Here is a 27,258-nt window from a genome sequence, read left to right as displayed (position 1 = left end):
TTGGTTTGACATGTTTATTACGATCAGTATTCAGGGGGTTGAGGACATTCTAAGACACCGGGGTGATGGGAACCCCACCAGTTCACCATGTCTGACTTCTGAGGATGCTGTTCATTTACAGCGTGGGTGTTCAAATTTAGGTTTCTCAGAATTCCTTGATATTCAAGACAGAATGATCAGCTTTTTTGTCCAAAATCATGTCTGTCCAGTAAAACACGAGCTCCAGCAAGTGGTCCATCACGACTGACAGCCTGGTTCTGGCTGGATAATATGCAGATGCATAACTGATGAGTTATCTAACGCTATGAGGGAGACTATAATGCTATTGCATGAAGCTGTTATTAACAAGAAATCTTAAAGGGTTGAGTGTTCCAGCTGAAGGACACTTGAACATGATACACAGCTGGTCGTAAACACCGACACAAAACTTTACCCTCAATGTAGGAATGGAACCTCTGCTGTCACATCTGAACATCTACAAAGGACACAGCCTCAGTTTATTTGTCAAGGAAACTGTTCCCTCCCCATATTCAGTGGGCAGACATTGGCAGCAGTTTGAATATTAAGAAATGCCCCCGAAGAGCTTTCTACCTAGCCTAAAGGCAGGAGGGACATGGTGCCACTGGACCACTGGTTGTACTGAACAGTCCAACATGGTGATCTCTGCCAGTTTGAACTGGTTTGCATTTGAAGAAAACTCCAAATCCGTTCCACGTCCACAGCGCCAACAGAAACAGACATCCGTCCTTCCGGTGCGCCGTCATCTGCGAGGTAAATGTCTCTTCATCACGGCCACCTTCGTCACACTTTGCTGCGTTTGGAGTGGCTCTCTGCCGAAGGAGCTGCCCGCTTGTTGCGGTGGTGGGGGAAGGTTGGCATCAGTTCCGGTTCGCAGGCTGCAGACAGAGGAGATTAAAGGCTTTACAGCGTATCAGGACCGGACTGCAGCGGACCCTTGCCTGCCATCGTTTCACTCACGCAGAGGTTTCTCTTTGAAGTAGGAACTCTCCAAACAGTCCTTCGCTGTCGCTCTGCAACAAGAAAACAGTCGAGAGTCAATCCCTGGTAGTTCTGAAGACCTGAACGTATCTGGCAGAAGGGCTACTGCCCTGTAGGACGACAGTGGGAAATCAACCTCCTAATAAATGTAACAGAACATTCACATAACTTTCACCTTGTACAATAAAAAGACAAAAGTAAATATTGGAGTACGTATAGGTACGAGAATAATCTGTTCCGTGACCGAGTTCGTAATTTTCCCCCGTTTAAAATGACTACAATCATTTTGATCAATTCTATCAATGTAAAAAGCCCCAAACCCTCTATATCAGGGGTATTCAACTAAAATTCACGACGATCCAGTTTTTAAAATTTCCTCTTAGTAAAAGGTCCAAACCCAAATCCAGTTTTTTTATAGCCGGCCCCTATATCCACATTTCAACACTATTGTCAATTGTCAATGCAGGATATGTTTAACTGAGTACACAGCTAAGTCTTTTACAGTAAATAAAAGTAGACACAGGCAAAAAAATGCAAAGCCTTTATGTGAGATTGAGGAACTGAGGAATTGATGGAACACCTCAATCTCAGGTAAAGGCTTTATGTGAGAATTTTTTTAAAAATTACAACGCAGAGTTGATTAAAACTTTTTTCTCAAATTAAAGATGTCCCAGCCTGAAGAACTGAAGGCCTACGCTTCAAGTAAAAAAACCTTAACATCTTCTGAAATCCATAAATAAAAAGTGCATAAGTGATGAGAACACACGATCTACGGCTTTACTCCACCAATGAGATATAGTCTCAGATGTTGTTGTGTTCATCCGCTAATACATGGTAAAGAAAGCGATCCGGTCTCAGCTGATGTTGTGTCCATCCACCAACTAGCGGTGGCGTCACAAAGCACGACTTGTATCTCAAATTTTTGCTCATATATCGAACAAAACTATGGACAGAGCGACAGCTTGTATGTCAAAAAATCTCTAATCCTTCTGTTTTACCTGCGCTGCGGGTTGTACATGAAGAGCAGGTTGAGCAGTCGGTGTCCAGCATCAGACAACCAGATGAATTTATTCTTCAGGTTGTTGTACGGCTGCTTCCTCAGACTGTACTGACCAATGAGAGGCAACTGAGAGAAACCCTGGGACACACATACAAATACAGTCATGATCTATTCTTATCACAGATGTAATGAAGACGTGAGCAGAGCTGAAGTCGCACAGGCCAGATGTTCTCATTGGGCGTTCCCAGCAGCTGAACTATCAGGTCGACTTGCTGGATCTCCGAGGTTCCAGGCAGCAGAGGTTTGTGGGCCAGCAGCTCAGCCAGGATACAACCGACAGCCCTGCAGAGGACAAACCACAGCAGGTTGTTACTGGTGCATTGTGGGACCTACAGCTCCTTATGGAGCGTGTCAGACTGAAAGGTAAGAAAACAGTCACAGGTGTGTCAGTGAAAGATGAACATACTTTCTTTCTTCAATACTGATGTTCTAGCTGTAGCAGCTAGGATGTGACTTAAACTGCCTTTTAAGCGTCGTTTCCTGTAGGAGCTCTGGATTGTTAACGCAAACGCCCACAGAAGAAAAAAAATGGCCGTTTAATGTTCACATTGATATTACATTGCGCTTGTCCCTCCATTAATTACTGTATTGGCCCGAATATAACACGGTGTTTTTTGTATTGAAATAAGACAGAAAAAGTGGGGGTCGTCTTACATTCGGGGTCTAGACATTGTACCCATTCACAACGCTAGATGGCGCCAGATATCTTTAAAGCGAATGCTGAACTTAACTCCCCAGGCCAAAGCGAACCCCTGTCAGGAGGAAGAAAAATTAAAAATTGCGGTAAGAAAGAAAAGAGAAGAAAATACGAGAAGGGGTAACAGAAAATGGAGAAACGTAGTGACAATCTGGAGACAAGTGGGTCGAAGATCGGCCAGCTTAACCGGCAGCTGAGGAGAAGTTAAGATGCAAACTTCAAGATGATGGTGATAAATGAGGCAGAGTCTTCAAACAATTGCAATGTGATCGAATATATTGAATATATTGTTATAACCATTTGTTTCAGATGTACTGTGATTATTTTCTGGATGAAAATTAAATTTGGTGTTCAAAAAGTCTTTTTTCAAACTTGAGTATTGAAAAAGAGGGGGTCGTCTTGTATCTGGGCCAATACGGTGGTTAGTTCAGCGATCCCCAACCATGACCGGAAGACCCTCTGGGTTAACTTCTCAGGTAAAGGAGGTTTCACCTGAATGTGAGTCAAAGCACTGTCATTCACAGGGAAAGGCTGGTTAGCTGAAAAATGTCACCTGAATGATGTCATTAAAATTATTAACCACATCAAAGCGCTGCCCTTAACTCGCGTCTGTTCAAGCAATTTTGTAAGGAGATGAACGCACCTATTTGTGCGACATATTCCACCTGCTCAGTGAGCTTAATCTGTCACTTCAGGGGACATTGACAACTGTCTATGGAACACACGTCAGGTGTCATTATCGCCAGGACGGCTGCGTCATTAACGATTATCGAGCAAATGAAGGCTGGTCGGTGAAAATATTGTCTTAGATGAAACAGGTCCGTGGCGGAAAAAAGGTTTCATGTGTACGTAGTTATTTACGTACGTACACATGTAACAAAGACCGTAGATCAAAGCACACGGAGAGGAAACAATTAGTCCACTCATAAAACATCATGTGGTAAACACAGTGGCGCAGTGAGTTGTGCTGTGGCAGGAAGGTTCCGGGTTCCGTTCCTTTCTGTGCAGTTTCTCTGTGTCTGCGTGGGTTCTCTCCAGGTCCTCTCTGGCTTCCCCCCACATTGTAAAAACATGAAGCTTTTGTAAACTGATCACACAAGTTGTTCAGTGTGTGTTTGTCACTTGATTAGTCTCAAGACCCGCAACTCACAAACCCTCGAGACTAATTACCTGTAAATTACACATGTAATTTACTTGGGACCTGTAATAATAAACAATGGATGGACGGATGTATTGTTTATTGTCACATATCCCATGCACTTCACATGAACTGGTTGGTCTCGAATTGTTTGTTATGCGTGCGTATTTATCCGTCTTTCACTTGGCTCTGTGGTGCACTGGCGTCGTGCCTGGAGTGTACCCTGCCTCATGCCCAAAGTTCACTGGGATAGGTTCAGGTAGAGAAGATGAATGAATGAATGTACTGTGTGTAGATCAGCCGTACACTTTACTGTCGTTTGTTCACTCCCCCTGCGCTTTGATCCACTGCCTTTGTTACAGGCATAGAAACTTACTTACAGAGGGACACGTGCAATTGTGATATACAGTAGATGTCAGTTAATATATAACAAGTCTGTTGTTGTCACGCCTCACAAAAACAAGATGCTGTGACACGTTACAAAATTTTTACCCACCCATGGGCAGTAAACACAGACTTTGTTCATTCAGTTTGTGTTCATTTCACCTGTTCTTTGTTCTGTCCTGTAAATGGGGTCAGGTTCGTCACTAGTTTTTGATGATCGCAGCAACAGAATATAGTGTAGAACTAGAATACTTTCATGTTTTCATGAGGCCTGAACAAACCAGGAATATAATCTGATTTCCAGCAGAAAAGAAATCCACTGTCATATTACTGTGGGAATGACCTGTTAGTGTGGAAATGTGTGATAATTATCTGAAGCTTATCAACCGATGACGTGACAAGTGGCGTCTCATTTCCTAGATAAACTGTTTCAGCTGCTTCCCCCTCATAGTGGAGTAAGGGTGGCACTTGAACATGAGGGTCTGAAAGAGAAACAGGGATTGGACAGTCGGAGCCTCACCACATGTCCAGAGCTGTGGTCTGGGACTTGGTCCCTAGGAGAAGCTCTGGTGCTCTGTACCTGCAGACAGACAACGGAGGGAAGGAGAACATATCGTCACAGGGCCTGGATTGAGGTAATGGAGCTAAAAGGGGGAGGATTACTGGGAGAGATTAAAAGGAGGAGTTTCCACTGAGGCTGCACAAGCAGAGTACAACTCTCCTCCAGAATTCAGTGACACTGGGTCTAAAGGACCCCGTCTACAGGAGACTCACCACAGAGTGACCACTCGAGGCGTCATGGGCTGCTGGGGGATGCCGTACATCCTGGCTAGTCCAAAATCCGCTGCATGCAAGAAACAAAAACCGCAATAAAGAAACAACTTCAACCGATCGGTCAGGTTCATTCACCAGAGCGGCTAAAACACTTGATCACGTAACCTGCTGGTTAGTTTTCCATTTAATTCATTCATTATATAAGAAAATAGTGCATTATTAGTCTTTTTTCTAGAGACCAGGCTACTTTTTAAATGCTGCTGTCATGGATGACACCCTGACTGGGGTAAGGTGAAACAATGGAATTATCAATCATGAGAGAAAATCTGTCAGTTTTGCTGCTGTTTTATTTAAGGAAGTTTAGGATGAACCAGGGTTTTACTTCAGAGATGCAGTCAGTAAGGGATGTGGGTGGAAGAGTAGACAAGGGTTGAGTGGTGAGGTAGAGCTGGGTGTCATCAGCATTATAGTGGAAATGAATGTTCAATTTGTGTAAGATATTGCCGAAGGTGTAGATTTAAAGCACTTGAGTTGGATGAACTGAGTGCTGTGTGAGAGGAAGATGTGAACCAGTCTAATGGTTGTGGGTGATGCCAATAGAAGATAGTCTGTTGAGGGTGGAATGACAGATGGTATCAAAGATCAAGGAGGAAGAGGATGCTGAGGAGTCCAGAATCAGCTGATCAGTGGTGATTTTGTTGAGAGTTGTTTCAGTGCTATGGAGTGAGTGGAAACCAGACTGGAACTGTTCATACAGGTTACTGTGTGATAGGTGAGAATGGGGTTGGGAAGCAATTATTTTTTTGAGGATTTTGGAGAGGAGTAGATTGGAGATAGGATAAAAGTTGTTGAGGTTAGAGGGGTCAGCGTGAGGTTTTTTCAGAATTGGGGTAATGGCAGCCGTTTTGAAGGACGTAAGGATAGTTCCACTTGTGTGAGAACTAATAAATTATAGTAAATATGTAATAATGATAACAATAAAACAGTAATAATAAATATGATATCAGAGAGCGTAAAGCATGGGAAAAACATGAGGCATATTTCAGGAGTTGGTTTTGAATTTTTATGTTGCTACATCCAGTAACCTTAAATTTGGGTGTGATTTTGGATCAGACTCGATCAGATCAAAGAGGACAGACTTTCTAAAAATGACAAAAATAAAAATCAGGAGACATTTGGTTCAGTTTCATCGCTAAGCAGAGTTCTGCATGTTGAGAGGTTGCCTGGTTTTAAATTAGGGTTTGGATAAATAAATTTGAATGTATATCAAATCAAATAAATATAATTTATTCAAAAAGCCTGAGGTCTTTAGTGTCAGACGGGCCGATGCTGGCAGCATTTAGGCCTCATGCTAGCAAAAAGGTGAGGTGGTGATAATAATGAGGATGACTCACCGATCTTTACGCAGCCTTTGTCCGTCATCAGCAGATTAGACACCTTCAGGTCCCTGATAATGGGATGCGAGGAGATAACGAACCTGCTGCCAGGTGATACAACACCCCCCCTCCCTCCTACCCCTCCCCCACGTCAGCTAGAGAATTGAACACAATGTTAGCTCTGGAAACCAGGTCAGTCCACTTATCCAAATCTCACTCACTGGCTTAGTGATGAAGAGCAAGACCGAGACGAAGAGCAGGGCAGCAGGACGGTAGCACGCAATGCTAGAGATGAGGCTAATCATCAGATCAATAACCTCGGAGTAATGTCCATGTTTACTTTACCTGAACTGAACAGTGACCTGAACTCTAAATGACACAGGGATAATCTCCAGTCTAGGATAAGGTACTTCTTAAAGCTGCTCTACAAACTCCGAAATACTAAAGAGTACAAACTGATTTTTCTGTGACCCTAAATATTTGTCACAAAATGAACTCCGAGTTAAATCTGGGCCACTACAAACAGAAACAGACCAAAAGACCTTTGTGATTAACGCTGTTACCAGAAAAATTGAGAGTTTGTAACTTCAAATATGTTACAATTAAGTATTTTGTGGTCAAAATATAGAAATGTCAGCAACACAGCTGTCAGAATTGATAGAAAAGTTATTTAACTAAACACAAATAATAAGAAAGTGTTTAAAAAACACTGAACACAGAAGTAAAACTGGAGTTGTTGGTTTCTAGCCACTGCCTGGGACTGACCTGTGTATGATGAAGTTGTGGTGGAGATACTCCAGACCTCTGAGCAGCTGGAGGACGATACACTTCACCTGAAAAAAGGAATAGAAGAATGCATTCAAGTGAACACAACACAATCAGACGCAGACAACCCTGGTGGTCTTATTAAAGACATGTAAAGCCACCAGAAACGCTCACCTTAAAGATCACATGTTTACGCAGAAAAAAAGTTCAGGAATCCTACCTGCGCTTCAGAGAACGGCGTCTGCATGTTTTCCAGCAGACTGGCCAAGTCCTGCTCGCAGTAACTCATCACCAGAAACAGGCTGGGCCAGAAACAGGAGAGCAGAAACACAGATCCAGAGTAACGTAGGAGACGGCCAGCAAGCAGCTTGGGTTCAAACATCAAGCCCGAAACACCAGCAGATGTGGAAGATTGTACTTTTCCAATGGCTTTCATTCATCTGGATCAAACCGATCTGATCACATGTCATCTGATGACTTTTAAACTAGAACTAAGTTCTCCAAATTCCTAACACAGCATCAACTGACACAAAAGGTTGTGGATCATTGTGGATCATCTTGGTTTGATGAGACGAGCCAATAGGAAGAAGTCATTTACAAAAGGTCAAACTCAAAACCACAAAACTAGAACCCAGACAGTCAGAGACTGCAACATCCCACGACTTACCTTGACCTACTTTCAGGGTAGGTCAGGGTCAAAGCTTCAGAGTTGGTCAAAGTTATGTACTAGCTTTGACCATAGCTCAAAGCTAGTACACGGGTAGATCAAAGCACTAGCTTTGTTGTATGGTCTTACTCACACTGGCCTCTCTTGTCTTTCTATCCTATCTGGTTCCTGAGTGTACAAAAGTTGAAATATGACCTTGACCAAATTTTCTCAAGGTCAAGGTCAAGGTCATCATCTCCTTTTCATCCCCTTTGCCGCCCGAGTAATGTGCTTTTTGTTTCATCTTTCTATCTGCAACGGTTGTGAAGAGATTCGGTGGACGAACACACGAACGTTGGCAATTACAATAAATCACCGCTTTGAAGCGGGATGTAATAAATCCAATTTCTTTTTATTAATTCACGGATGCATCACCCACCCAGTCCACTAGACGACTGCTGACACGGATCCACTCGTATGGTTGTTACACACCTACTCATGTAACAATAAATAGACAACTCAAATTTGCTGATCATGACTGTTTGCGAGTCCCCTGGTGTGTGTGTGTGTGTGTGTGTGTGTGTGTGTGTGTGTTACCTTTCCAGCTGACTGCCCACAACCACTTCTTTCAGTTCCACTATGTTGGGATGTCTCAGTCTCAGCAGCAGGTTGATCTCTCTGAGGCTGCTGATCGGGATCCCTGGCAGACAAAGAACAGGGTAAAAGGCTCAACCGCTGCTAGAGTTCATTCTAACACCCAAACCACTAAAACAATATGAGGAGCTGGGTCTCCAGGCTCCACTGTCTGATTTATGTTAACAATGCTTGAATTAAAAGCGTTTATTCAGGGACAGTTTTTTTCAGATTCTTGTGTTAATAATGTCCAGAGAGCGACTTAGATCTACAAGCTGAACACCTCCAGCACCATTATCAGGCCAAACTTCCCACAGCTTTACAGGAGATATCAGAAAGGGCAATGATGCTCCCTCCAGAGCTCAGACAGGTTACACTGTGCAGCCCCCGCAGTGCTCTCACCATCTTTCTCTTTGTCCATTCGGACCTTCTTCAGCGCTACAATCTCATCTGATTTAGTGTCTCGGGCTCGGTCTGCATCAAAGACAGGAAGCAGGTGATCAACTGAGCACTTACAGTGATCTGTTATTTTGATTCTTCTATTTCGTGCTTTGACGACTCACACACGATGCCGTAGGTTCCTTCTCCGATGCGGTTGAGTTTCTCAAACTCTCTGACACTTCTGCAGCTTCCAAACTGAAAATGAGCAAAAGATAAAGAGATCATTCAGAAGGTCTCTTCCCTTTAGGGCCCAGATTTCATGTTCCAGCAGCAGCAATGCAGTCCATATGGAATAAGGTAGTCCATGTTAGACATGATGACGACAACATGTGAGGAAATGGCTCAGTGGGAACGTTCCATTAGGTTAATGAAGGCAATGAGGGCCTCTGGGGGAATAATGTGGGAGCGGTCACGTGTGCATCGAGACTTTCATCGTTACATCACAAATTCTTCCACATTGTGACGTCAAAAGCTCAGATGAAGTCAGCTTTAGACTTAGACGCGGTAAACGCCAAAGTTAATTAAAATCAGTGAACTTCACAACTCTTTTGTTAATAGTGAACACAAAGCAGTCATGACTGATGGCTTCAAAGCTTATCCGTATTGATAATATAATATCGATAATAATCAAGTACAGCAGCTCAACCATCTGCATTGTTTTAGAGGTGATCACGTTGAATGAACAAAGCTACGCAGTAACTCTGTCCTTTATTATTTAACGTTGACTGTGTTGAATAAGAGCCGAGTTCTGGAGGAGACCAGCTAGTTCTGTGATGACTGATTAATTAGGTTAAAGCAGCGACGCAGCGCTGCTGGTAATCTGGTTTAGGTTTAGCTCCTGATTAGCATCGATCTCACCAGGGGAAGCTAACCCTCTTACCCGGTCATTTTGAGGCACTGTGAATGATTTGTTGTTCTTGATGGACTTCAGCTTTATAGGTTCGGGTTCTTCTTCTACCAGAGGGTCCATTCTGATCTCTGATTTCCACCCTCAGCAGACACAATAACTGTGCTTTGGAACAGAACTCGACAGCTAGCAGCTGACTCCAATGCGCGCCGCCATGCTGTTCCGTTTCGGCCCACCGGATGGACAAGCAAGAACTTTCCCGGAGTTGGAACATTTGCGAATCCACTTTTTGATTCACTGATGAAAAATTGAGACAGAAAAAATAAACACCAGGATTTTTTTTTCAATTTGATCATACAGCCACAGTGGTTTCTAAAAAAAAAAAAAGAAAGTCTAGCTGCATTACTGTGGATAAGATTTAGCAGTTTGCAGTAATGTAGCAGCAGGACTGGTGCTGGAATGGTGGAGGATGTGGGTCACAACAGAACCTCTGAGAATCTCTGGATTTAAAGTCAGCAGTTTTTTGGTGGGTTTAGAAATTCAGGGGGGCATTCCAAATTTATTCTGAGTTTTCAGATTCCGACAATAATGTCATAATTTTAAAGAAATGTTTCATTAAACCTCTTCCCTTGCACTATTAATTTAGCATCAGATATATTTTTATTAGTTATTCAAAGATTTTTTTAAATAACAATTCTGTGAATTAATTGTACTTGTAAGTGTATCAATTCAAAATATTTCAAACTGAGCTGTGTTGCTGTCTCTGATCTCAACAGTTTATTACCCAGCATACCTTGTGTGTGGACATGTGGAGTTACTTTCTGCTCACTAGTTTCCTCCCCACTACAATAGGTACGGAGGACGGCCTCCGTTCTTTGATGGCATCAGCTATCGTCATTTTAGAGTCGGAGGCGTAGATGTCTTCTCTTGATGGAGCTGTGACGATGATGGAGGGTGCACCTGCACAGGAGTCTGTTGTATCTGACTCAGCATTGGGCTGTGAGGCCGGTCTTTCTGAAACGGTGGGCAGCAAATGACTGACATATATCACAGGTACATGCTGAAGGATGTTAAATATCAGTGACATACACCGTTATCAGCCCACACACTCCACAACAGCTTCTGCATCTCAGGGACAAGTAGGGGTAAAAACAGCGAGAGCTCTCCACGAGCCTTTCACTCAAGACGATGCCACAGGCTGGGATGTGACCTGCAGGTCAGGTGAGGTAAACCTGATCTGCAGAGAGGATTTCCAGCAGCAGTGTGTGGTCACAGTGTTTCTGTGTGATGTAGACACCATCCAACCTGGAGAGGGATGGGCGCGGCTTGGTTCAATTGCCCAGCGCACCATATGATGACAACTGTTGGTCGTCTGTGGCGTCCCAACGACCCTCTGGGGTTATGGGACAGGCTAGGCTAGGCTAGTAGACACCAACAGCACCTTTTAAATTGGATTATACTAATTTCCTAAGAGTGTTAGAGCTCTGTTTATTTACATGAAGTAACAGTGATTATTATTAATGATGATCACCATCTCTTATTTAATCATCTTCAACAAGAAAAAAAACAGTATTGAGGTAGTACAGAGCTGGAACTACAGAACTGTGTCATCAATAAAAGGGTCCAGTGATGTAACTGTGGGAACACTTTGTAGGATCTGCTAAATAACAGTCAGTCATTCATCTGGACCTCAGAATACACGGCACTGATGACACTAAAACTAAAAGATTTTCTGCCTTCAGGATTGTTGTCATGGTGAACAAGAGCAGTTGTTCTTACATGCAGTCTGTTTCCTCTACAAGTTTTTGGATGGTTACAAACAATATCACAAACATCCTGGTCCAGTTTCAATCTATATCTACATCATCCCTACCTGAATCTTCCTTCTGGCTCGCTCCAGCCCCCATTAGGCTTCAGTCAGCTGATGTCCAGTCTTACTTCCATAAATACATGATATTCACATTTTGTCGACACAAGGTACACATTCAGACTTCATGTCAGAGCCTGGGCTACATCTGATGCTGCTGCCAAGCCTCCTTCTCTAGCCATCTCTGTTAATCGTTCCCTGTTTCTGTCACTCGCTCCACCCGGGACAGACATTAATCCAGCTGAGTTTGCTCACAGCAGTATTAAGACACAATGGATTTAAAGGGCAAATAGGGGGAACTTGTATAAGTCATTTTTGTTGTGAATAACAAATAACTTTTCAATATATGTTGTTCCTTGATGCATGGTCAGGTGCAGCCATCAAATACTGAACTGAATTCAAGAATGTTATAATATATACACTCCAGAGGGGTTACTATATCAGAGTTTCCAAGATTATTCATCAAACTGAAAAAGCAGCCTTCCTATTCTGTTATTACCTATTCTGACGAAGAATGCAATCAGTGTTTCCATAATTATTTATCTCCTTGCTCTAATGTTTTCTGGCAGTTTGTGAGTGCTTGTGGTTCAGTAATTCAAACAAAGTCCTGCTCTGCTGTCTTTCTCCTTACAAGTGTTCATGAGTGAGCCTCTAGGTTTTAATGGCACGGTCCAGGACATAGTGAGATATGTTACATGATTTGGAAGGTACTGTACTTAATTACCAGTCATCCTTCAAAAGCTGCACATGCAAGGCATGCTGTTTTTGTCTGAACTATACCAACTTCAATATTCAATATTGAAAAGACCCCCAAAATATTTTGATCTTATTCTAAATGACATGTCTCCATAAATGAAAAAGAAACCCTGGAAAAATTTAATTCTATCTCTATAATGCCCTCATTTCATACTTAAATAATTGCTGATATTGATAGCATTTTCTTACATGTTTTAAGGCTTAAATAATATTTGATACTTGATTGTAACAATATCGTAAAGAATTATTTACAAAAATTAAATTTAAAAAATTCTATCAGAGAGGGGGGAGTGTCGCGGGATGTTGCAGTCTGACTGCATTGGTTCATATTGAAATATGCATTCGTCTTTTCACCGTCCACTCTTCTAACCTGTTGGCGGCGCTGAAGCGTCACAAACCTCAAATAAACTCACGAAGAAGAAAGGAAGGCTCGATTCTTGTGTCACGTGACTACTCTTCAACCAGGAAGTGTGGTCTCAGGTACACGGTTGAACCAAAATAAGTCTAGGCTAGTTTGCTTGGAAGCTTAAATATATTTTTCTGGAACAACTTTCTTCTGAACATGGATGGTATGTCGCATTTTAATGGCCTAAACGCGTATCTTTTTGTAGGTGTTGCCTGTGTTGTTAGCCGTTTTGCCAATCTAATAACAGGTAGCTCTCATTAGCATGCTAGCTTGGGTGGGTGGTTAGCTAGGTTAGCTGTCAGACCTGCTTTGATTTCATTTCCTTTGATTTTTCCACTGAAAACAACAGCCTGTGTTTACTGAGTCTGCACTAATCAGGTTTTGAACGGAGTGTCACATTCCTGACGCAAGAGTCATTCGATGACAAACATTTCGATGGCAGGTAGCGAAAATAAAAACACGGGTCGAACTAATAGTTCGTCTGACACCTATTTTTATACATAAGTAATGGTGTAACACTAGTACTACCAAGTGTGAAGACTTTTTATGAGAACATTGAAGGGAAGATATTTCCTCCACTTTGAGGAAAAGTGATATAATAATAGTGAGTGATGATATGACAGGAGGAAAATATTAACAATAAACGAATGTTAACTCAGCTATTTCTCTACTGGTATACATGCAACTCGTTGGAATCTTATGGCACACTAATTCTTTACAGTTTTATGGTTTGGGTTTTTTTGGTCGCAGATTTGAATTAATAAAGTTTATTTGAGTGGCTTCAAAAATCAGCAATATCCTGATAATTAGCGGAAGGTATATTCTACATACAAAGTAGATGCTGAAATTATAATGAACAGAGTTGATCTTTGAAAAATATGTATTAATTGTTTCACATCGGACCTTTTAAATCTGGGCTAAGTGAACCAGCCATGAAGTCATCGCATATCAACCTAACATGGATCTAAACGAATTGTGAGAAATATGTGACCAGCTGATGGATTGTAAAAAGCAATCTGATTAACTGACAGTCTGCTGGATTTTTTTGAAGACTGGCTACTGAAATGATGCTTTACATTAAATACGCTGCACTGCTAATGCATTATCTCACTGTCCACAGAGTCACTCTTCCAGCTAAAGGTAACTTACCTCCTCAAAGTTTTCATTCATGTCAGCTAGATATTTGTATATACAGTATTGTGGAATAATTATGTACAAATTTTCTCCCTCTTAAATGGACAGTTCACCGTCAAGCAGCTTGAGAGATTGGCCAAGAAGGCAGAGAAGGAGTCTGAGAAGGAACAAGCCAAAGTCAAGAAGGTGAACAAATTAAGATAAAGGACAAACCTCTGGGTCGTTGTTGGGCCCAACCTTTATGATGGATGAAACACACCGTCACCACAATACTTGACTCAGTTTAGACATTAATTATCAATCTCATAATCTACTTTGTAAAACATCCAGACTTATACAGAACATCTGCGGCAGTAGTTTTATAAAGTGATGTTTGTTGTTGACCTGTAGAGGCTGATGAAAACATTTTGGTGGTTCTTGTGTGTACAAAAACAAAACTGACAAAGGGTTTCAGAAATAACATTAAACGGAAAATTTTTAATTACTGTTAAAAATGAAAAGAAAGAAAAAAGGCTACTATGTAGCTAGTCAACCTTATTAGTGGTAGTTGTTCTGCCAGTGTACTACTAGCGGTTGACAATCTCGTTTTCCAGTACTCATACCACCATATTATTTAATGTTTCATAAAAGTGTTTAGTTAAAATTCATTTAGTATTATAAATATATTATTCAAAAGTTACAGGATGTTCATCTGCACCTGGTCACATTTTGTAGATTTGCGCCTTGTGTCACCTTGTTTTCCTTCTGTGGAAACACAGAAGGAAAACACCGAAGTGACAGATGACAGTTTGTAGTGTGTTCAGATGAGTACTGCACATATGATTTGTGACTAGTAGTTGTGTGTTTAATAAGTAGCAAAAAATATAAACACAAACCAGTCAAAACGCAAAGCACAATATTAAAATGGCAACAGTAGCTCAGTCCACTGAGTCTTTGCTGTGGACCAGCGGGTGGCCAGTTCAATTTCGGAGTGTGAACTGGATGGATGGATGGATGGGTGGGTGGGTGGGTGTATGATTTAAAAAGAAAGCCTCTCTGGGTTAGTATTTGGTAAAAACACTGAGGAAGAGGACCTGAAGACGAAGGCCTATTCCATCTGTAGAAAGCTTTTAAGCATTCACATCGCAGGTATGCAAAAATAAGAATATGATAATGAATATGATGTTAATTGTCTGTCAATAGACGCCATAAATTGTACCCACCGGACTTGAAAACCTACTGATTAAATGTACATAAAAATACATTAAAAAAATACAAAAATACTTACATAAAAACAAGCACACTGTAAATATATAATATAATATATAATGCTTCACTTTATTTTTTAAATTGCTAATTAACTGTAAAATTTTCTGATAAGTTTTCCTGCGTTTTTGTTTTCAGTTTTCTTTAATAAATACTCAGTATTTATATTTTGTAAATGTTATGTCGCAACAGGTCAGGTGACATGTCATGCATCAGCCAGCAGGGAGCAGAAGACTCTTTGTGTTTAGAAAAGCATATTTTGTTGATTGTAGGATCATTGTTGTCGTTTTAAAGATGACGTCCGACTGAATGTTTCACTGTAGAGAGAAGCTTCAGATGGATGTTCTCATTGAACGACTGCTAGAATGTGAGAGCGATATTTGCCTGAGTCATGACCTCCTCCCTCTTCATATCCTGTCTAGCAGCTCACATGTATTTGTAGTGTGTCATCTGCTGCCATTCTTATTACTGTTTAAAGGATTATGATCCGTATTACCAAATTTAGCAGAGCTATGTGGTTTAATCGGACCTGGTAAAGAAATTCAGAATAACAACCAGTAAGAAAATCAGAGTCGGAATACTGTAATCCCAGAGGGGGAAATTAAAACAAACAAGAATAAATAAAGATTGAGCAATAGTTTTTTAAAGCATGCTTTATAAGGTTACTCTCCTGATGTCAAAGCATAGTGTCGGCAACCAAAGCTTGGTCACAGATACTGAATATTTACTGGCAACATCTTCATAAATACAAAGACTCACATATTAGTCTCTAGTCACACCAATCCCTGTGACTGAGTCGATGTAAAATACTGACACTAAACCGAGAACATCTCTCATACAGTCATGTGTGCTATAAAATCACTGACGTGAAATCCAATGTTTGTCTCATCACCAGGCTTTGCAGCAGAAAAACGTGGAAATTGCAAGAGTTTATGCAGAAAATGCCATCCGGAAAAAAAATGAAGGCATTAATTGGCTGCGCATGGCGTCTCGAGTCGATGCGGTGGCGTCTAAAGTCCAGACTGCTCAGACCATGAAGGGAGTAAGTTTTTAGCTCACTCTTGCCTTGACTTTGATGATTAGGTCCAGTTTTACTTGACAATGAAAATATTTTTAACGTGACTTCATGCCTATATTTCTCTTCATATAATAATCTTTTGAAGGAAGAACTTTAACCTCTTTCTACTTTATTCTGTTAGGTGACCAAAAACATGGGTCAGGTGACAAAGGCCCTGGACAAAGCTCTGAGCTCAATGGATCTCCAGAAGGTCTCTGCTGTCATGGATAAGTTTGAAACACAAGTCCAGAACCTTGACGTCCACACCTCAGTGAGTCGAATGTTTCATGCATGTTTGAAACTGTGAATCAGACTTAAAAAAGAAAAAAATCAATCATGCATTCCTTTCTCTTGCCTGGGGTTTGATTTGATCTCCGCTCACATCATCCATCACTTTTGTTGCGACACCAGGTGATGGACGACTCCATGAGCTCAGCCATGACACTGACCACACCTCAGAACCAGGTGGATGACCTGATCCGCCAGGTAGCCGACGAGAACGGCCTGGAGGTGATGGACCAGCTCAGCCAGCTGCCTGCTGGAGCCACCTCAGTGGGGGCAGAGAGTTCCAGGAACCAGGAAAAGGAGGACCAGCTGAGTCGACGGTAAGACCTGTGTCAGTTGATGTGTAGCTCATGGATCAATCAGTGTGATCAGAGAACGAGGTCTGTCAACCAAACAGATGCTACCAGTCACCGCTCCCACACACAACATCACACCTGAGGCTGCAACGCCATGAAATATGTTCAGCTCAACGACAGGAGGAAGAGACTGCATTGTATTATTACCAATAACAACAGAACTCTGATCAGTATGTTGGTTAGTGGTTATCATTTAATCAGCCATCTGTTTTACCTTCTGTAAATTGGACACAACAAGGTTTTCCAAGTTATGATGGCATGTTTATCTTCTGTTTACTCATATTCACATTTGAAACCATGAAAAAATAATTTAGAGGTAAATTTCTGAATTTAATCTCTTTTCTTTGCTGGATGGCCATACCCACATCGCTGCTTGTGATTCAGATCTAGAATGATCAGTGATTTGGTGAAGACTTCATTTGTTCTCTGAAGCATCAGGACTGAGATCTGTTGTGAGAGTGTGAGCTTTTTTTAAAGTAGAGGAATTAACGGTATCCTCTGGGAGTTCTTCAGTGGAAAACCACTAGAGTGAGATTCTGTTTCCAAAGGTCCTCAAAAGCGTCTGCATCTCAACTCTGTGGTTCCTGTGAACATTCACCTCGCTGTGCATCAGCAGGGGGTCAATATTAGCTTGTATGCTGACCAGGAGGGCTTATCAAACACCCTATTGTTTCTCCACATAGTTTCAACACTGATGGTCCAGACATGTTTATCGGTTTACTGTACTTTTGAAGGTTTTTTTCTTTTTTCACACGAGTGATGTTTCTCCTCAAATGCTGCAGGTTGGCTGATCTGAGGAACTGAGGCGTCCTTCAGGAGGCAACAGAGCATCCAGCTACGTGGAAACAGATGAGTTTGACAGCGGCGGCGACGGGAGCTGTGTGTTTTTATTGAACTGTTCCTACCGGGAAGACTTAATGAGCCTATTGATTACCATCCCCTGCTCTATAAATACACACACTGGCTACAAGCATCACTGGAGAAGGCAGGAATCACTCTGGTTCACCTTCTCAGTTCCATCCAGCTATTCCCGGTTCTGTCATCTTCCCCCCAATTCCCCGTTGGATCTCAGTTTACCTCTTTTTCTTCTCTGTTTCCCTCTGTCTCTGCTGCTGCTACCTCTTCCTATGCCTCCAGTCAAGCTCTGAAATCACACACGTCTGGATGTATTAATGTACAAAGAAAGAAATCCATTTAATGTATGAATAATGACAAATTTTTAATAACCGGTTGTAGTGATTCTATGGAAGTGGGCAGCCCTGGTTCCCATGGGGTACAGGGTGGGGTAAATATGTATTTACGTATTTTATAACTTTAAATGGACTCTGTCAGTCTATACTGGTTGCAGTGGGTCACTGCTCAGAGTAAGGGCATATATTTAATCAGAAAGGAACAATTTATCCCCACAGCTAGCAACATGTTAGCAATGCTAAACGTCTCCTTCAGTCATCAGAGCCCCTTCTGGTAGCACCTTGTTCACCACACTGATGATCATCAGGTCGTTATCAGTGTGGGAATTGTTTCCGTTGTTTTTTTCTGGCTGATTTGCCGTTGATTATTTCTCCTGCCTGTTTTCTGCTTTGAAAGCCTTATCTGAGATACCGTGGCTTCGCAGGTGCTTCCCCTTTGGTGCCTGAACAATGTAGTTTAGAGGGCAGCAGACGTCTCAGACAGGGACGAGTCTGAGCAGAGTCGTCTGGTCGTTGTTTTTTTAATGGGAAAAACGTCCCCAATGTTGTTGGTTTTTTTTAATTTTAAGTTTTTTAGAAGCTTCTGCATTGCAATCTGAAGCAATCAGCCCTGCCTGTTCCAGGAGACGACGTCGGTCGTTCCTGGAGGTCTTTACCCCTAATTTGCCTTGTAGGTCGGAACTCCAGGTAAATGAAAGAGATCTGAGGTGAGCAGCCTGTCTAGAGCTCTGGCTGATTCTGTCACGTTCCTTTTCGAGCGCTCGGTTCAGACATCAGACAGTGCAGATTCACCCTCTGCCTATTTTAACACAGGAAAGGTTTATTTATTTTCAAATTTCAGCATTTGCAGCACTTATGTTTTGTATGTGACTCTTGTAAAAAATAAAGTCCTGCCCTTATACACAGGTTTTGTTCAGCTTGTTTGTTTTTGCTGCTATCACACACTAGTGACACACAGTGGTTCAGGAATTTTGTTTCTTTTAGTCACGCTCCTCCACCTGTCAGAGGCGTACCGGAATTCAACTCCTTGGCTTCAGTAGATTAGTACACAGTCCACAAAGATGGGAATGAATCAAATAGAATGAAAAGCTTGAACTGACTGAATGTAAAGATATAATTAATACCAGTTTTCTTTCATCTGATTTTGTCTCTGGATCATGTGTTAGACAATTAAATATCAAAACCGTGTTAGGCTGGTCAACCTTACCAATCAAACACAGAGGAGTGTGTGACCACAAGACAAACGCTCCCACTGTGGACGTTATGGAGGCACAAGTTTAATCTAGGGATGCAGGGAGCATTTAGAAGAGCAGTTTACATCCTTCATCTTTACTTCTGCTTTCGGGCCACCTGTTCTACTGCTTCCAAATAAATCAGCAGCATCAGATTTATGTTAGTTGGTTTGCACATACAAGCCAGCTGAGATAGACTCCAGCTCCCTGTGACCCGCTACGGAGGACAAAGCGGCAGAAGATGAATGAATGAATGAATGCACATACAAGGGATTTGCCTTAATGTTTCTTTTCATAATGGTTGAAAACTAAATATTAAGATAATTTAAAGTAAATCAAAAACAAAATGTCATTGAAATCAAAGACTTTTGGTTTAATTTTAAATCCAGTAGTGTAGCGTTTACGTCGATGTCCTCTTATGGGTAGGTGACCGAGAGGGAGTCAGTGGGTGTCCTGCAGCTGGGGAGAAACTGGCGTAAGATTTAGGTTTCGATGGACCACACCCTACTGCTGGATCGAAATATGACTGTAAAGTAATCGTGTCCAGGGTGAGAAGTGGTAGTCCCAGCAGGACATGGTTGGAAGCAGGAAATGAGCAGGAAGCAGCTAATTTCTCCTTCGACCTGCTGCTTGGTCGGCATAATCTCTTGAAATTAGTCATATTTAAACAAGCTCTTTGAATTAAAAAAATTCTACCTATGGCCCGGTTTATGGTATTCAGTACTCAACTGCATTTAGGACATCAACCAGGATGGTAAATTCATGTCTCAGGTAAGCCATCATGGTGTCATGTGATCTTTTTACAGCACATTGCTGTGTGTTCACACACAGAATAAATACAGGCTGCTGGGAAAACAGTTGGAGCTGCAGAACAAACACCAAAATAATCCAAACAAATTCTGTAATTTTTCACTGGAGCCACGACTGGGAAGAGTCTCAGGGTGTGAAAGAGGAGGATAACTATGGTATTTTGATTGTTGGAATGTCTGTGCATTTTTCTTTATTTGCCCATCCCTCTTCCTGGTAGTCTCTCTCATAGTCTGTTGATGAAGTGAGTCATGAGGTAAATTATCATACCATGGGTAAATAATTAGTTACCCTGGGGAGGGGAGCAGCACAAATGCCTGGCAGCCCCATAACAACTGGCTGTCGGTCTGTGAAATGTCAAGGAAGACGCCAGAGTGATCACCCAGCAGGTTGTCTTGTTTCCACGGCGGACTCCCCCGCCTTTTCTTTTTCTGGAAGCCTTGATTTAGCCATGGTGACAGAAAGAGGACGCACAATTCATGAAGACACAATAGATGAAGAACAAGCTGTCCCAGGACTCACTCCAGCTCACTGAGCATTGGTGGCTGATATCCAGTCTGAGCCGGAGTGGAACACACCGACCCAGTGACCTCGCCGATCCATCAGGGGGGAATGAAATCAAAATTTAAATCAGCGTGACTCCCTGTAGGAGCCTGGTCCTATAAAAAGAGATGATCGCAGGGTCATGCTGGCAGAATGGAGTTCCCTTCGCTGCCTGAGATGAGCGGCAGTGTTGGGTTTCCAGTTGTGTCTGCTGTTAGTGTATGACAAATTAGCTGCTTGGCAGCAAATCTGAAACCAGACGCTTCTCAGAGGGAGACGAGGCAGGTTTCAAACACAGTCAGCTGAATCTGAAAGGGAAGGTGAGAGACGAGGTGCAAGCAGTGTCATTAAATATCCCTGCGACTGGAGCTGTGTGTTCTTTGTTTATGTCTCTATCTTTATCCCAGGTTGTTTCACACCCCCTACAGTCCCCCTACCCCTCTACTGCCCCTCCACCCCTTGCCATCATCGGACAGGAATCACGGTGGCCCCCTCCGGTGTGACCGCCCCTGTTGATCGGCTGAGGGCGGGACCCTTGACGCTCAGAGCTGTTCCGATTTGATTACGGTAAAGGTAACCATAGTTACGAGGGCTAGACAGGAAGTCACAGATTGTTTTCTGTTACAATAATAAAACGACTCTAAATCAACATGAAAAGGAAAATAATTTCAAGAAAATTTTAGGGATTCCAGGATTTAAGGTCAAATATTGTCGCAAAAGAAACAAATAAATAAATAGATACATACAAACATACATATAGGAAGGACAGAGCACCTGTCTGGGTTTTTTTTAACGTAACTACTGAAGGTGTTCGGGAATATTCTAGAAGGTAAGGTCAAGACCTCCTTTCCTTTTCATCAGAATCATTATACACATGAATGGTTTTGTTTATTTCCTGCCCTTCCTCCAAATCTTGGGCCAAGGAAAACTTTAAATAAAATTGTGGATCTTTCATCAATACAAAAAAATAACTTTATATACATTCACATTTTGCTCAATTCATGACAAAACACCCAAGATGGATGTCCAAACTTATCACGTTAAACCATTTCTTGAATTTGGAATAAGATCCTGATCATAACCAGAACTGGGAGATTAACATGTTCATTTGGAGTGAGCTGTATGTAATGAGTCACAATCCAGTAACAGAAGTGTACAGAGGTATACTTTTATACAGGCAGATTCAGATCAATTCCAACAGATTTCACTTTCTTCTGGTGCGGTAAAAGACCTTTATTTTGGAGTTTGACAACCGGAAGTCGTCGGTGTACTGAAGCTGACTTGATCGAAACTGAGTGGAGCCGCGGAGATTTAGCGGCCGAGTGACGGTGTTCTGTTTTTTTTTACCAACCGGGGAGATAATATTAATAGAAGAAGAGTCTTTACTCCTCGTGAACTGACATTTTATCACTGCGTGGACGTGGAGGGGAAGCCGTGAAACCTGTTGGAGTTCCTGTGTCGCGGCTGCTGCTGTGGAGGTCCGACAGGACGGGGCGGGGTGATGTTTAGCTTCCGGAATAAAGGCAGCGAGAAAATGGGAACCAGACGAGCTGTGGAGCCGCCGCCGCCGCTGTCGCTTTCTACCGGACACTAGAATGAGAAGCATACCGATCTGGAGTTCCAGGCTGGCGGTTTAACCGTCTGAGGCCGCCGCTGGAGGGGAAGCGTGTTTGTGCGGCCCTCAGTCCGTCTGGAAGATGTGGACTCCATTTCCACTCTGTTGTCTCTTCCTCATTACCGGAGCGAACCGGGCGTGGGCCACCGGAAACCTGACGGTCGACGGCGGGAACGACACCGACCTGGCGGCCGACAGCAGCAGCAGCAGGTACATCAGAATCGGGGATGGATCCTCGCAGGAATTCGAATTCCCTGAAAACACCAAAGGCGTGATCGTGATCTCCAGCCGGTACCAGAGCGCCGCGGCCGGCAGGAAGGGGCGTCGGAGCGGCCATCAGACGGTCAGGGTCCGCTCCCTCAACCCGGAGGTCCTCACCATCCTCAATGCGTCGGATCCCGGCCCCGCAGGACCGCCCTACATCATCAGCATCCGCTCGGGTTCCGCAGGCACGGCTCACCTGCAGATCCAGCTGCTGGACCTGGACCAGGACTCTGCCCCGGTTCTGATTGAGGAGCGGATGGATTACTCCATCAGGGTGGAGCCTGGTAGTGATGACCTGACCGACTGCCTCGTCCAGTCCGGTGGCTTATCCCATTTCTCTGAGAACCCCGTGCTGTTTGCCTTACTGCCCCTCATCTTCGTCAACAAGTGTGCCTTTGGGTGCAAAGTGGAGGTGGAGGTGCTGCGGGGCCTGCTGAGGAGCCCGGTTCCACTGCTCCTGGGGGTGTTCGGTCAGTTCCTAGTGATGCCGTTGTATGCCTACTGTGTATCCAAGCTGGCCTTACTACCCAAAGCGCTCTCCTTGGGCTTGGTCATCACCTGCTCCGCCCCAGGCGGCGGTGGCGGCTACCTGTACAGCCTGCTGCTGGGGGGAGACGTCACTCTGGCCATCTCCATGACCCTGGTGTCTACGGTGGTGGCGGCAGCAGCCATGCCGTTGTCCTCAGCTCTGTACGGCCGGCTGCTGGGCGTGCACGCTGCCCTGCACGTGCCATTTGTGAAGATCCTCGGCACCCTTCTGTTCATCGCCATCCCCATCTCACTGGGGATGGTGGTCAAGCTCCGCCTGCCCGCCCTCACACAAGTCCTGCTGGCTCTCATCAGACCCTTCAGTCTCGTGCTCATTGTGGGGGGCATCTTCATGGCGTACCAAATGGGTGCGTCCATCCTGGCCAATGTGCAGCCACAGATTGTTGCCGTTGGGGTGACGGTGCCTTTGTTGGGGCTGGTGGTGGGGGTGATCCTGGCCAAGCTGGCGGGTCTAAGCCTTCCTCAGAGTAAGACGGTCAGCATCGAGGTGGGCGTCCAGAACAGCCTGCTAGCGCTGGCGGTCATGCAGCTGTCTTTCCGCCGAGCAGAGGCGGACTTTGCGTCTCAGGCTCCCTTCATCGTGGCCCTCAGCAGCACCTCGGAGATGCTGCTCATCGTTCTGGGGCACTTTGCCCATCGGAGGTTGTGTCGGTCTGCCGTCCCCAGAAGTGACGCCTGATTGTAGTCAGTTTTTGTTTTTTTCTTCTTTGCTATGGACATTTTGAAGACTAAAACTTTCAAACCTGTGGAAGTTCTATGTCCCACAATCTTGGCTATGAGACATCTGACAATGACCGATCTAGTAATCACTGTTGTGCAACACAGGAGAGTGGATGGACCTTTTGTGATTTGTTATATATCATGAAAACCAAAGGCCTTTTACCCCCCTGAGACCTTTTTTGTGTTTATTTTACAGTATGTGATTTTTGAAATCAGATTATACTGTGAGGTATTTAATGTAAATTATTGCTAAGAAGAGAAATACCTATGAAAGAAAAGTATTTTTGTACCAGATTACTTTTTTAGTCAAAAAGCAAAGATCAATTTGCATCATGTTTACAAGAGGTCCATGTGTCTTAGCCTGGGGGAGAATTTTGGGGATGTGTGGAATCACGTATGACTTAAACAGGAACGTGAAGATGTCTTTGAAGTGCTTGCAACTGATTGTTTCCTGGATTTGCAAATCCGTGTACTTGAACAACAGAAGAGAAGCAGATTCGTATGAAAGTATTTTGTCAAGAGTGTGGAACTGGTCTAAAAAAGCTAGTTTAGTAAAGCAAATCTAGGACCAAGCAGAGATTAGCCAAGATGCTAACACAAGGCTCTTTGCACTAAGTAACACAGACGGTTCACTTAACAGTTGTACAATGTTTTGTATATTTAAAGAACAGCTTCACAGTATGTGTCGAAACTCTGAAATAAACACGAACGCCATTAATCACGAAAACAAGCACTTGTGTATTGCTTGATTATTTTAATAACATGCTGCTATTACAACCACACTCAAGAGGAGATCTAGCCTTTACTCGTGTCTGACAGTTCCAGCTGACTTGATAAGATGTGAACTGTTTAAAAGTTTAACTGACCTCCAATTGAACCTTCAACTTTATAATCTTGCTGACTCATTCATGCTCATTGTGTAATGTGTATTTTGAGTAGTAAATTGTGACGCAGCATGCATTTATATTACTGTACTCTTACCACAGTAGACTTCTAGTTGCTTCTTGAATTTTTAGAGTTGAATTCACACTGATGGGAGTGTCAGGTGCCGGGAACACAGTGGAAACGTAAAATTTCCTGACATACAGGGTGTCACTGTGACGTCACACAATCCTCACAACTGAAGGCTGTTGTCTGCACTGCCTCGACAGCATTGTCGTGTGTATTTGTCTACTTGTCAGCATGACTCGGAAAAACTACTGAACAGATTTCCGCTGTAATTGCCAGAAGGATGGAGCCTGGGTCTGGAAAGGTCCCATTAAATGTCGGTGCAGAGCCGGATACAAAGGCAGGCCCAGGATTATCATATCACTTCACAGGGATTTAAAAAAATAATTCCTGTAATTATGCAAAATTGCTTAAATGGTATCCTTAAAACTTCAAACGTATACAGTGTGGGTCAGCAACTCCACATGGATGTGTGGGTTTGTTCAGGCTTTGGGTTGCTCTTGTTTCATCTCGTTTTTACTCATTTTGGCATTCCAGACCTAATTCCTGATGTCAAGTGATACCAGTAGAGGTAAGGGACATGGTACGTACCCATGGTGCTTTACAGGAAGAGATAAAATGATAAGCTGTTTCAGGAAGTAATGAAAGAGAACAAATTGAAGGAAAGTGGGGAGTATTTTTTTTTTAAAGTCCACAATAACAATCATAAAGCGTGCATGCCAAGGAAATCTGTGTGACATGATTCAGGAGTCAGAGCTCACGGTCCAGTTTTTATCGGCGTATTCTGAACAGCATCCTGTGGTTCATGGCCAGGCCTTCAAAGCTTGTGTGTTCTGACTGAGGTGAATTATTAAAGAGTCTAGAATTCAGCCTCTGTTGACAATCAACATAATAATCTCCCTTCCTGCCTCAGAAATGACTCACAGCTGCCATGAATGAGGGCGGATGATTTGTACACAAGCAGTTTTACGTAAGACTGCATTTCCCGTTTACGTGCAGAGAGCAGCAGACTGTAATGTGCTTTCATTAATAAGTTTTCCCTGAATGTTTTATAGTGAAAAATCAGCTCAGACCTGCTCTTCCAGCCCGCAGCCGATTTGACTGAGCTTTCAGGAATGTAACAGCTGTAAATCCACCAGCCGAGCTGAGGCTGCTTCACTGACCGGGGGAAATTCAGGGCTCTGAGAGAAGGTGACTGTAAGAGGAACATGACTGGGTCGGTCCATTTCAGCCACACTCTGAAGCCTGGCATCGTTTGTAGAACCATATTGATTTTTCCGTCAGAGGCCAGATGTTCACTGACCTTCATGGGTGAAGCAGTAACTAAACATGCAATTTGTACACAGAACCAGGATAAAAAGGTTTTTTTTTCATCACCTTTTTACTCCATCTAGAAAAACAATGATAGACTGGGGAGCAGTGATTTTGTCAGTGAGCTCAAGTTTCACATTTTACTAAAAAGCAAGAGAGATTATGAAGTGAAAGACTTTGACAGACATAATGTTGTTTGTCTCTCATATTGAGACCATTTCTTTCTAACTGTGGATACATGGAAAACATTCAGTCATCTTCACTATGTTTCTAAACAGAAGAACATCAAATCGTTATTAAATACAGTACATCATTCCTGCATTCCGATAATTCTTTTTCATCACAAATAGGTCTCTACTTCCATCTGTAGCGTCTTTCTCCAGGATTTACTTAACACTGGAAGAAATAAGATCATGTCTAACTTTTTAATAAATGTTCACGCCTGTATTTTGTTAGTATTTTCAAATACTCCATGATTTTCATTGTATTCAAAGTTCAAAAAAGAACAAATAAATAAAACATTCTCTGCCAAGAAGATTATGTTTCCACCAGTGTCTCTTTGTTGATCTATTAGCAGGATTGCGTAAAACTTTCTGATGGATTACATGACATATGTCGGATGGATCCAGTTAAAGTGGGAGACCCAGTGGGTTTTTTTTCTTAGATATTACATTTTTCCAGTGTTTTAAATGAAATTTGGCTATGGAGTTGCGTCTACCAAAAAGCGAAAAAAGCGAAGCACAAATTTTTGGAACTATCTGGACAAAGGTGAATAAAAAAAACAACATTATTGGTTACTTCAATGCAACTCAGCGGTAGAGCGCACGCTTCGCAATCCTTGACATCTGCAGGCCTACGGGGGCACAAACCAAGCCTGGATAAATTAGAGGGTTGTGGCAGGAAGGACATCCAACACAAAAAACTGCAAAAAGTGAAGTTTGGCATGCTGTGGCGACCCCTAAAGAGACAAGAATGAAAAGACGTTTGGTCACTTTGAACCAGAGAACAAGTCAACTGAACATTGTGTTAATTATTTTTCTATCTCCTTATTTTATTTGATCAAATCGGCTGTTTTGAGTAATTGACCCGAATCCAGTCATTTATTAATATAGATTTGTCCTAATGAGTGAAAGTAACTTGTCATTAGAACGTTTTTACGCATGTTTACATCCCTCTGCCTTCTTATCTAACTTTATTACTCAGACATGAACAC

The 27,258-nt window shown here is 42.8% G+C and overlaps 3 protein-coding genes across 5 annotated transcripts; 2 read left to right on the top strand and 1 right to left on the bottom strand.

Annotated features, from left to right (window-relative positions):
- Window position 1: 1 nt before the first annotated feature.
- cdk10 (cyclin dependent kinase 10) lies at window positions 2–11,822 on the bottom strand. Of its 3 annotated transcripts, none has more exons than XM_068312089.1 (15): window positions 11,634–11,822; window positions 10,554–10,774; window positions 9,794–10,057; window positions 9,036–9,108; window positions 8,875–8,946; window positions 8,437–8,539; window positions 7,414–7,495; window positions 7,194–7,261; window positions 6,447–6,499; window positions 5,053–5,122; window positions 4,799–4,858; window positions 2,218–2,341; window positions 1,998–2,137; window positions 979–1,031; window positions 2–896 (listed from the first exon to the last, which is right to left on the bottom strand). In XM_068312089.1, the coding sequence occupies exons 3-15, from the start codon at window positions 9,881–9,883 to the stop codon at window positions 802–804; spliced, it is 1,083 nt and encodes a 360-aa protein (XP_068168190.1). In that variant the 5' UTR covers window positions 9,884–10,057; window positions 10,554–10,774; window positions 11,634–11,822; the 3' UTR covers window positions 2–801. The 3 variants fall into 3 exon arrangements, with proteins under 3 accessions (XP_068168190.1, XP_068168191.1, XP_068168192.1); XM_068312090.1 differs by having other exon boundaries at window positions 10,554–10,770; XM_068312091.1 differs by lacking the exons at window positions 9,794–10,057; window positions 10,554–10,774 and having other exon boundaries at window positions 3–896; window positions 11,634–11,821.
- Window positions 11,823–12,828: 1,006 nt separating this feature from the next.
- chmp1a (charged multivesicular body protein 1A) lies at window positions 12,829–18,961 on the top strand. The gene is made up of 7 exons (XM_068312715.1): window positions 12,829–12,952; window positions 13,910–13,929; window positions 14,032–14,109; window positions 16,064–16,210; window positions 16,368–16,496; window positions 16,637–16,830; window positions 17,649–18,961. The coding sequence occupies exons 1-7, from the start codon at window positions 12,946–12,948 to the stop codon at window positions 17,668–17,670; spliced, it is 597 nt and encodes a 198-aa protein (XP_068168816.1). The 5' UTR covers window positions 12,829–12,945; the 3' UTR covers window positions 17,671–18,961.
- A 2,390-nt stretch (window positions 18,962–21,351) lies between these two features.
- On the top strand, window positions 21,352–26,580 carry slc10a3 (solute carrier family 10 member 3). The gene has a single exon (XM_068313391.1). The coding sequence runs from the start codon at window positions 22,336–22,338 to the stop codon at window positions 23,743–23,745; it is 1,410 nt and encodes a 469-aa protein (XP_068169492.1). The 5' UTR covers window positions 21,352–22,335; the 3' UTR covers window positions 23,746–26,580.
- The last annotated feature ends 678 nt before the right edge of the window (window positions 26,581–27,258 follow it).

Source organism: Antennarius striatus, chromosome 4 (genome assembly GCF_040054535.1).
Source record: "Antennarius striatus isolate MH-2024 chromosome 4, ASM4005453v1, whole genome shotgun sequence".
Taxonomy (NCBI): Eukaryota; Metazoa; Chordata; class Actinopteri; order Lophiiformes; family Antennariidae; genus Antennarius; species Antennarius striatus.
This window is presented reverse-complemented; position numbering and strand designations above follow the sequence as displayed.

Bases quoted from the DNA above. Each gene is read 5' to 3' on its own strand.
- cdk10 (XM_068312089.1), bottom strand. From the start codon at position 9,883: ATGGACCCTCTGGTAGAAGAAGAACCCGAACCTATAAAGCTGAAGTCC. The intron at 4,859-5,052 runs GTGAGTCTCCTG...GTCTGTCTGCAG, and splicing joins CCTCGAGTGGTCACTCTGTG to GTACAGAGCACCAGAGCTTC. The intron at 897-978 runs GTGAGTGAAACG...CTCTGTCTGCAG, and splicing joins CTTCAAAGAGAAACCTCTGC to CCTGCGAACCGGAACTGATG.
- chmp1a (XM_068312715.1), top strand. The intron at 14,110-16,063 runs GTGAACAAATTA...TCTCATCACCAG, and splicing joins AACAAGCCAAAGTCAAGAAG to GCTTTGCAGCAGAAAAACGT. The intron at 16,831-17,648 runs GTAAGACCTGTG...CAAATGCTGCAG, and splicing joins GAGGACCAGCTGAGTCGACG to GTTGGCTGATCTGAGGAACT.
- slc10a3 (XM_068313391.1), top strand. From the start codon at position 22,336: ATGTGGACTCCATTTCCACTCTGTTGTCTCTTCCTCATTACCGGAGCG.